The sequence below is a fragment of the Sipha flava genome, unplaced genomic scaffold (genome assembly GCF_003268045.1).
Source record: "Sipha flava isolate LNK unplaced genomic scaffold, YSA_version1 18400_pilon_pilon, whole genome shotgun sequence".
Lineage (NCBI taxonomy): Eukaryota > Metazoa > Arthropoda > Insecta > Hemiptera > Aphididae > Sipha > Sipha flava.
Window position 1 is genome coordinate 1 of NW_020272282.1, and position 10,716 is coordinate 10,716.

At 30.4% G+C, this 10,716-nt stretch overlaps 3 protein-coding genes across 3 annotated transcripts; 2 read left to right on the forward strand and 1 right to left on the reverse strand.

The window, feature by feature from the left end:
- Positions 1 to 12: 12 nt before the first annotated feature.
- On the forward strand, positions 13 to 594 carry LOC112681019. Its single transcript, XM_025551288.1, has one exon. It carries the CDS (start codon positions 13 to 15, stop codon positions 592 to 594), a length of 582 nt encoding a protein of 193 aa, XP_025407073.1.
- A 1,058-nt stretch (positions 595 to 1,652) lies between these two features.
- On the reverse strand, positions 1,653 to 2,315 carry LOC112681020. Its single transcript, XM_025551289.1, has 2 exons — positions 2,107 to 2,315; positions 1,653 to 2,052 (listed from the first exon to the last, which is right to left on the reverse strand). The coding sequence occupies exons 1-2, from the start codon at positions 2,313 to 2,315 to the stop codon at positions 1,653 to 1,655; spliced, it is 609 nt and encodes a 202-aa protein (XP_025407074.1).
- Positions 2,316 to 6,493: 4,178 nt separating this feature from the next.
- On the forward strand, positions 6,494 to 10,607 carry LOC112681021 (the record flags this gene model as incomplete). The annotated part of the gene is made up of 6 exons (XM_025551290.1): positions 6,494 to 6,931; positions 7,009 to 7,150; positions 9,564 to 9,779; positions 10,084 to 10,227; positions 10,333 to 10,461; positions 10,558 to 10,607. Coding segments are annotated over exons 3-6 (519 nt in total), but the record flags the coding sequence as incomplete, so codon positions are not given.
- Positions 10,608 to 10,716: the final 109 nt, after the last annotated feature.

Below are 10,716 nucleotides of genomic sequence, written 5' to 3' on the forward strand. Positions count from 1 at the left end.
CGATTAAAAATAATGAAAATTATTGAGAAAGAAAAAAGTTTATATATACCATTTAGATCGTTTGAAACTTTTGAGTATCCGGAACTTGGTAATTCTAAAAATGTAGTGTGGAATTTGAAAACTGCATCAAAATTGGAAAAACTACGTTACGTAATAATTGGATTACAAAAAGGGCGAAAGAACACACTTGAAAAAGAGTGTAGTTTTTTTGATAATTGTAAATTGACGAACGTTAAAGTGATTTTAAATTCAAACATATACCCGTATGATAATTTAAACCTTGATTTTGATAAGAATAATTTTACATTACTTTACGATATGTATGCATCATTTCAAGAATCTTATTATGAGAAAGGGGAACGAAATCCAATATTACGTCCGACTGAGTTTTGTAAGCATGCACCGATTATAGTCATAGATACTTCAAAACAGAACGATACAGGAACGGCGTCAACCGTTGATGTTACTTTAGAACTCGAATCATCGGATAGTTTTGTAGGAGTCACTGCATATTGTTTTTTAATTCATGACCGTATTGTTGAGTATGTTCCATTAACGAGAGAAGAAAACTTGTTTAAACTCTATGAATTCTAGTTTAATATTAATTTATTATTTTTTACTATTGTTATTTTATAGTTAAAAAGCTTGACCAATTGATATTGGGTTGATTACAAAATAAACTACTTGAATAATGAATTCATAAATGGTGTTTTAATTTTTCCTAAATTATAGTTTATAAATTAAAAAGTGTCATACTGAGTCCAAAATCGTGAAAAAAGTGTCATACTGAGTCCATAATTTACGAAAAAGTTTTGTGCGAATTTGTGTAGAAGGGAAAAACGAAAAATCTGAGACGGACTTTCTACCTAAATTTGGTGAAATTACCGTGCTATGACATTTTTGCATTTTTGGAATTACAGGGAAAAACGAAAAAGTTTACCGTGGTGCCGTCGGTCAAATATTTTGAATCTCCCTGTAATGGAAAAAATTATGGACTCAGAACATACAAAAACACTCTTACTTCTGGGTGTTTGTCGGTTGCACTATCATCTGTGTACTGAAGAAGATTGGGTGGTGATCGCTAGCGATGTCCTCATCTAGCACTCGCCAGTCTTGAATCTTCCTGGAGACCGACGACGAGGCAAAAGTCACAATAATGTGGGACTCTTGTCCGCGGCGCTCAAATGTGGGTGCTCGACCCTGATTTATCACTGAGCCCGAGCGAGTTCGCCATGTCTGTAAATCACTTTTGGCATACATCGAAGGAGAGCCCCAACTTAGAGAATGTGCGTTGAAGTCTCCTGCCACAATGACCTCTCTGGGTCCCTGGTGAATGCAGTCGCTCAAGTTACTAAGGTAAGCTCAGTAATCTATCAAAGAATGTTTATTGCTCGGAGAAAAATAGCAGCTATATACTCTGCAAGACAGAAAATCCACCCACACATATCCTTCCCCTAGCCCGCTGTTCATCACCTCGACGTCCTTTAACAAGAGGAGACAGCATGAGTCGTCGGTGCTACCGTACCAAATGTCGTTGTCTGGTATTTTATTTGGCTCGCTAATGATGGCCACATCGGCCTTGTGTTCGTACATCATTTGCGACAGGAGGGCTTGGGCCGCTCTCGCCTTGTTAAGGTTTACTTGTATAAAGTTTAAAATTTCAGTTGCGAATGTGCCTCTTGAGACTCCTTTGCTAACACTGACCTAAACACCGTTGCTTCGTCCGCTTCTGCTACGCAGTCCTTGGCCTTGTGCCCTGTTTTACCGCAACGCTTACAATTTGCACTACGATCCATACCCTGACATGACTTGGAGTCATAACCATAAGCCAGGCATCTAAAGCATCTCGCACTCCTTACCACTTGCCGTACCCTGCAGCTCACGACACTGATCTTCGGTTGGCCTTTGTCGACTATAACACGTGCCTGGCTAATAGGCAGGAGCACCAATGCTGTCTGAGTGCCTCCATAGGGAGCTCTCAGACTGACTACATAAATAATCGATTTATCGACGACAGTCTCCCTTTCAATGGAGTCCGCGATGTCCTCTTTACTTGTTCATGCATCGATGTCCCTGATTTAGAGCATAGTGTTTTGCTGAAGCAACCTAACGCTGGCATCTTGTCCCGCTGATTTGGCTACCTCAGCCCTTAAGGTCTCCACAGATGCAACATCCCTTCGTTCTTCCAGGAGTAATCCGCCGTTCTTGGCTTGCTTCATACCTGTAATACTGTTTCCAACGATGTTGCAATCCATACCGTCTTTAATACGTTTCACAAGCGCAGGGTAGTCATTGCTGTTTGCAATATCTACCATTATAACGAGTGGACGCGTTCTAACTCATTGCTGCCTAGTAGCCAGTGGAGGGCCCGTAGCTGGCCCTGATGATGGTATCACGTCGGCGACATTCTTGTTTATAGCTTTCTTTGTGGATGGCTTTCTCCTGACCACATCGGTCCAGGTTCCAACTTGGCTCTCCTGATGTGTATCTCGCAGTTGTCGCTGATTACGGTACTGTAGCGGTGGACTCTGTTCCAGTTGTTGTTACCGCTATTGGGGGTTTTTGTTGCTGCTTCTTATCCTTGCCCTGCTGTGGCTGGTCCAACAGCACCTGTTGCTGATTTTCTTGCACCTCCCTCTGTTGTTGCGATACCTGTTGCTGCAGCCCACACAGCATTTGTCAATCATAAATATTGTATACATGTTTGATTTTAATTTGAATACAAATATTTAATTTAAAAGTTAATGCAATATTGAATATATATTTAATTTATTAGGTTTAGTTTCAAAACATTGCATAATTTTTTATAAACATTGTACAAAAAATATTTAATTTTCAATGAAAATTTTAAGTTTTCATAAAGTTAAAATTTATAATTTATTAAACATACCAGGATAAATAATTATTCAACATTGAGAAATTTACAAATATACTATAATTAATTTAAATGTTTAATTTGTATTAAATTTTGATTGAAAAACAAATGTTTTATTTCAAATTTAAATGTATAGTTAATTAATGTTAAGAAATGATTTAAATTTAATATTTATATATATTGAATATAAATATATATATATCTATATTATTAATATAGGTATTATATATATATATATATAAATATATATATATATATATATATATATATATCTATATATATAAAAATTTCGTGTCACGATGTATGTTCGCGATAAACTCCGAAATTACTGGACCGATTTTGATGAAATTTTTTACACCGTGTGTAATTTGGTCCAACTTAAAAGATAGGATAGTTTTTATTTCAAATTTTTTAATAAATTAAATATTTAAATTAACTTTTTAATAAATTTGTATTATTGCATGGTGTATTTTGGGTTTTCCTGTGACCGTCAGCGATAGTATCTATCTGTAAATTGGCCTTTTTTCTATTGTGTGTGTTTTATCGTCGGCGGCGTGTAGATATGAATTGTTCCGAGAATTATCTCCATAATTTTTTTTTTTTTTTTATTAGCTATTAGTATGTACTTATCTCCATAATATATAGGATAGTTTTTATTTCGATTAAGGCCCTCAATATTTTTGCATTGCAATTATTGTAATAAAGAAAGTTATTGAATTTTCGAGAAAGATCCACAGTGTTTGAGTGATGTCGTATAAAATGTTCCCTAAACCGTCGTACTAGAAATTTCAATCTTCAAAGGTATAAAATGCGAAGTTCGGTACGACGTATTCATCAGTATTATTCAGTGAAGTGTAAGTGTAGTGACGTTTCTATTGAAGACCTCAAACTATTTAACTGAAGTAGGGTTGCCATACGTCCCGGTTTTGCCGGGACAGTACCGGTTTTGAGTATGGCGTCCCGGTGTCCCGATAATGTGTTTCGGGACAGCGTTTTGTCCCGGAATGAGACTTCAATAATTTATGTATGTCTTTTATATTAGGCATTTGATGAAAAGACAGAAAAAACCATAATAATGTTGCTATGATAAAAATAATAACAAGTTGAATGAAAAACAAAAAAACATAGAACGTGCAAAATGCACACAAAATAGGTATAATATATTGTAAAATCAGTTAATCAAAAAAAAATTTAAAAAAGTTTGTCCCGGTTTTTGCCAAATACAATATGGTAATCCTAAACTGAAGTAAGTACAACATTTTATTTCTTATTCGCACTTTTGGAGTTAGACGTTCGTGGTTTTATTTATGTTATTTATATTTGTTTATATTATCAATAAATAACTTTGTAATTTACTCATTCATTGCAGACTATATGTTCTATCCTTAATCCCGAAGGTTATTATTAGTGACATTATATGAATATTGATTTGACATACTCAATAGTTTACTTTACGCTATGATCTCCAAAACCACTAATAAACTACAAATAAAAAAAAAAAAAAATTATTTTCTCATTGGTACATAATAAGTAATAATAATATAACACTAATACATGGCCACGAAAATGCCAAAAAACAAACTAATACGCGGGCAACGCCGTGTCGGGACAGCTAGTATATATATATATTATATATAGGTATTGGATATAAGACTAATTAATTACATTTTTTAAATTAATATTATATTTGTACATTGTAGTGGGTTAGTGTATACTAGGTTCCTATAAACTACCTATATAGAGTATATAATAGAGATCTCCAAAGTCAGTCTCAGTATAATATTATTTTGTAGTAATAACTTTTGTAGACAAAAACCTTATCAAATGCTGTCATTATATCAAAAAGGGGGTAAGTTGATGAGAAAAAATATTTAAGTTAAGTTGATAAATAGTTAATAAACAATATATTCAATACTAAAATTTTAGTTTTAAGAAAATGTTTAACTCAGTTAAAAAAGTTAATTAAATATTGTTTAATTACCACCTTTATCAAACTAGTTCGACAAATATAGGTTGTGCAACTTTTAATATTTTTTAAATGATTACCTAATATTCTGTCATAAACACATTTTATTTCTTCTTGTTGAAGCAATATTCTTGCTATTGTTTAGTGTGTAGTGTGTACTGGCAGTAACATAAAATATAGTACTAATGTACATAATGTCAAATTGCCAAAACGTAAAATATTACATTAATAATAAATAAGAATTATACAATACAAATATATATATATATATATATATATATATTATATATGATGTTGAAATTAAAGTTTGAGTTGACTGAGTTAGGATTTAGGTATTTTATGTAGATAAATAGCACAACAATAATCATGGTAAATAGGTACTGTAATTTTAATATAAATGTTTTTACTAATTATACCATTGGTAATATTGGATTGACTTTCAAATTAACGTTTTACAATATCAATTTATACAAAACTGTAGGCTGTACAGATAATTACATTATACATATTTACAAATAATATATACAAAATAATCATAGATCAATAGATCACCTATAAGATCACTTAAAGAGTGACTGATTTATTAGTATAATAATGTTACTGTGTATACTTTATGGCTTTATGCCTATCTAATATACTAAAATATATCTATATATTTAATTGTCTTATCAAGAAAAATAACAGACATTTTTGTGTTATAATATAGTATAGTTGGATTATTTCTATTTTTTATAATTATATTTACATACAAATAAAAAAATACAACATTTTTTAACATGATAGATTATTTTTTAATTTAACTGTAAAAAGCTAAGTTATTTCAAGTGTCAATTAAACTAATTAAGTTCAAAAGTTTTTAATGTCCATGGAGATGAAAGCCATCCAAAGTCCATCACATGAAAGTGATCAAATACAACTTTGGAAATCCAATGAATGTGAACCAGAAAACTATGAAAACGAAACTCACTATGTTAAAATATTTGAAGTAGGTACAATCTTTACCTAAGTATGTTTTAAAAGATATTAAAATATGATTGTCAAATAAATATTTGTAAATAATTTTTGTTTCAGACATCAAATGCTATCTACAATTCTAGCTAGACGATAATCGATAGCTATAAATAATAATCAATTGTCAATGTTATTAGAAACCTACCAATAACAAATTTTCTAAAAATTAACGTATGCCCTGTGGATTTTTTTTCTATTTATGAAGTAGGTATACGAGCGTATACGTACGTATTGGTGTTACTTTTATAAAGTATACGCTAAATCACCAAGATGGTTCGCGGGTATACGTCGTATACCCGCGTATACCCTCCAAAACACCACTGCAGTATACACTATTGGACTATTGCATCAGTGATTGCTTGGGTTTTGGAACAATTAAAGCAATTTCGAAATAAATGTTATTAGTTATTTTAATAAAAAATGAAATTGTCAAAAAAACGAATTAGCGAAATCGTTGGACGATAAAAATAATAAATAAGATGATAAGAATTCGGCCTCCTGGTCGTGATATACAGCTGATAATACCACACACTGCAACTACGATAAGGTTGTTGTTGTCGGCCGCTGTATATATATATATCTATATATCTGTGTGTTGGATTTATCAGACTATTTTTAGAAATGCCCGTACATTACTGCTGCAGTATTGACTATAACCACGGTCCACACTCCACAATTAAAGATATACATATACCAATTATTTTATAGTAAATCTTTATAATAATCGTGACCATTATTATAACAAGCAAAATGCCAAGCTATATTTATTGATATTTTCTATTCCACATTTTACGCTTTGCGCTCTCGTCTTTCATCGCGTCGTTTAAAGTGTTTGTCTCGTACGCATATAGCTGGTTGCTGGTACTCGTTCCATACTCCGTGTTTCGGTAGTCGTGCTCCAGTTTACCTTACACATTTTACATCGTCTAACGCTTTGTATTCTTGCGTTGTTTTAAGACGTGTTTGTCTCGTACGCATATAGCTGCAGGTTGCTGGTACTCGGGTACAATACGGTTATAATCGGGGTTATAATAGATACTCGCGTGTGCATATTATAAAATCCTCGTGTTTGAGTCGACGTAAGTATAATTGTTTAAAACATTGTTGACTTTAAGTGTATATCTAATTACATTTTTATTTAAATTATTGTTCATAGGTATAGTTATTTCAACATTCAATATTGCGCCTTCCACTACAGCCACTAATAGCTTCCATTCAACCTAATTTGTAATCAATTAACTGTTAAATATATTATACAGCGATACCTATATTGCCAGATTATACATTTACAGACGGAGGTACCTACTTATTGTAAAACTAAAAATTTTTTACAGCAGTCTTTTAAAATTTATAGAATATAATATTGTTATTTTAGTAGGTGGTATACTATTATATTATTAGGTAGATATCTATATAGTATAATGTCTCATCAAACAATAAGTAAATCTACAAAAAGGCGTAGGTTTTTAGAAGAAGTTGAAGTGGTAGATCTTTATAGGGTGGATGAAATTGAATCCAATTCTCAATTTAGTCAATTTGATAGATATATTAATAATACCCATTTGCATGAAATTCCAAATGAAACTTCAGGTAGTTCTTATGACATAAATACAACAAATGTTCCCAGCACATCAGAAGAAATTCCTGACACAGTAGGTTCGTATTTAAATTGGCCAGTAGTTAATGACTTGCAATTAAACATATCTGAATCTGATGATGACATAAATAGTGATAATGAAGCTCCAGGTAGTTTTTTTAATTTTTTTAACGACAATAAAAATTGTATTATCAACAAAATTGTTCAATGGGCCGTTACATATAATATAACTAATGTAGCTTTATCAGCACTGTTAAAAGTTTTAAAACAACACAAATGTTTTAGTGAATTCCCAGCAGATGCTAGAACTGTTCTTAAAACCAACGTATCTAAAATAAACATTCAAACTGAAATTCAATCTGTACATCCTGGAATTTATTATCATTTCGGAGTTGAAAATGGTCTTAAAGCTTTAAGTAATAGTTTAAATTTTACAGAAGAAAATATTAACATATTTATCGGGATTGACGGATTGCCCCTCACAAAAAGTTCATCAAGTTGTTTTTGGCCGATTTTAGGAAGTGTTGAAAGTAAATTTGTCAGTTACCCTATTGTTTTTTTAATTGGTTTGTATTGGGGAAAAGATAAACCAAAAGACAGTAATTTGTTTTTAAAAGATTTGGTTGATGAACTTATAGAATTGTCAAAAAATGGTAGTATGAAAATATCACCTAATAAAAAATTTGTGTATGCATATGGTTTTTGTTGCGATGCCCCAGCCAAAAGTTTTGTTTTGAAAACTAAGGGCCACACAGGTTTTTTTTCATGCTCAAAATGCACAACTGAAGGTGTTTATTTAGAAAATAGAGTTTGTTTTCCTAATACAACATTTACTAAACGAACACATAATGATTTTTTACTTCGTTTAAATGAAGAATATCATGTAACTGATACAATGTCATTAATTACCAAAGTACCACACATTGATATAATTAATAGTTTCCCCTTGGATTACATGCATTTGGTATGTTTAGGTGTAGTGAAAAAACTAATTTTTTTATGGTTAGGTAATTTAAAAATGCACCATTGTCTGTTCGTTTACAAAGTAAAAATGCCACCATAATTTCAAATCATCTCTTATCACTTAAGCCATTCATTACTTGTGATTTTTCTAGAGTTCCTAGAAGTTTAACAGAAGTAGCAAGATGGAAAGCTACTGAGTTTAGACTTTTTCTCCTCTATACAGGTCCTGTAGTTTTAAAGTCTATACTAACTGATGAATGTTATTCTCATTTTATTTGCTTAAACGTTTGCTTTAGAATACTTTTGGATCCTTATATTAAAAATAATGAATTAATAAACTTTTGTGGCAGAGTGCTAACATATTTTGTTAAAAAATTTGGAAAACTTTATGGAAATCAATTCATATCACACAATGTCCATGGTTTGTTACATGTTGTAGATGATTTTAAAAAATATGGTCCACTTGACAAATGTTCATGTTTTCCATTTGAAAACTATTTAAAAAATCTAAAAAAAATGGTTAGAAAATCAGAAAAACCATTGGAACAAGTTGTTAAACGATATACAGAGTATTTAACATTTTGTGAACCTAATATTCCAGTATCTCAGTCACAAAATAAAATTGAATTTAAAACATCACATAATGATGGTCCATTATTAGAAGGTTTTGATGGACTTCAATTTAAATCTGCCATAATTAATGATATAAAAATTAATATTCAATCAATCTCAAACTGTTACATAGGATTTATAAAGCAAGATAAACTCGTAATTTGTAAAGTAATAAATATATTAAGTAAAAATAATAATGAAAGTGTTTTTATAATAAATATATTTGATCACATTAAACCATTTTATGAAAAACCATTGAATAGTCTTAAATTAGGTATTGCTGTTGTTGATAATTTATCATCTAATTACTATTCAATTAATATTTGCAGTTTAAAATTTAAAAAGTATATGTTATTAAACACAACCCAAACTTTGAGAGTTGCTTTTCCTGTATTACATCATTAATTACTCTGTATACCTACAAATGTATAATAATAATAAAAAATAATTAACTATATTTATTCGCCTAAGATATTATTGTATAATTTTACGATCAAATTTTTTTTCTATTCATGATTTGTATTATTTAAAAAATAAAGGTTAACAATTTGGACTAAAGATGTTTCCAACATATTCTGCAGTACATTTTTATGACGACGAAAGTGTTGAAGCCGTACCAAGTGATTGGGTCAAAGGTGATTTGTGTGCTTGGCCCACAAATCAAAATTGTGTATCGAAATATATTCAAAATAAACATAAGCCTAATGATTTTGATTTTACATACTTGAAAGCAAGAGTACTCGTGAAAGGAATAAGTATGACTCATAATTATATATTACTAACAGCAATACAGCATTTTCCAAATGTCATGTGATGGGTATACGCTATTTAGTATTTTACCAATTATATGTGTTTACCAATATTTATAAAAAAAAAATTAATTAGATATAAATTATTAATTAATTGATATAACTATAAATTATATTAATACTATTCTTAAATTACTAAATAGCTACTCATAAAAAAAAAAAAAAAAAAAAAAAAAAAAAAAATGAAAATTATTCATAATGTAGTATGTTAATGTATCTATTTACCTATACTTAAATATTTTTTTTATAGAATCTTTAACAGAAGCTAGAGATAAAGCTGAAGAAGCTAGATACCGTTCAGATTTTTCTACTGATGATGACAATTTTTTACTTAAATCAATTGATGTTTCAAATTCACCAGCTCAATCAATTTCATCTATTCCTGTATATTCAGGTAAATTTAAACATTTGTTTTTATATATTTATATGTATATGTGTATATATATAAACTAATTAAACAATATGTAATGTTTAACTACTTATTAAATTTATGATGTAGAAGAGTCTGACTGTGATGATAATATGTACAGCAAAAATCAAAAAATTAATTCACCGCAAAAAAAAATTGAACAACTTTTTGAAGCTGAACTACAGCCTGGCTGGTCACCATCACCGAAAAAAATAAAAAGTACTATTTTCATTTATATAATTTAGTAGTTTTTTAATTTATATAGTAATAATTAATGATACTAAATAATATATGTACATATATCATTTTTATCAGTTATGAAGAAACCATCATTTGAAGAAGTTACATCTGATATCAAATCAGCTGCATGTCCCCAGCCCCCCCACCTCGGACTTTCGACTTCAAATTTTTACAGTCGTTTGTGCTTCGTTTGTGCTTGTTTGTGCTTTTATTCCCGTCGTTTGTGCTCAACCC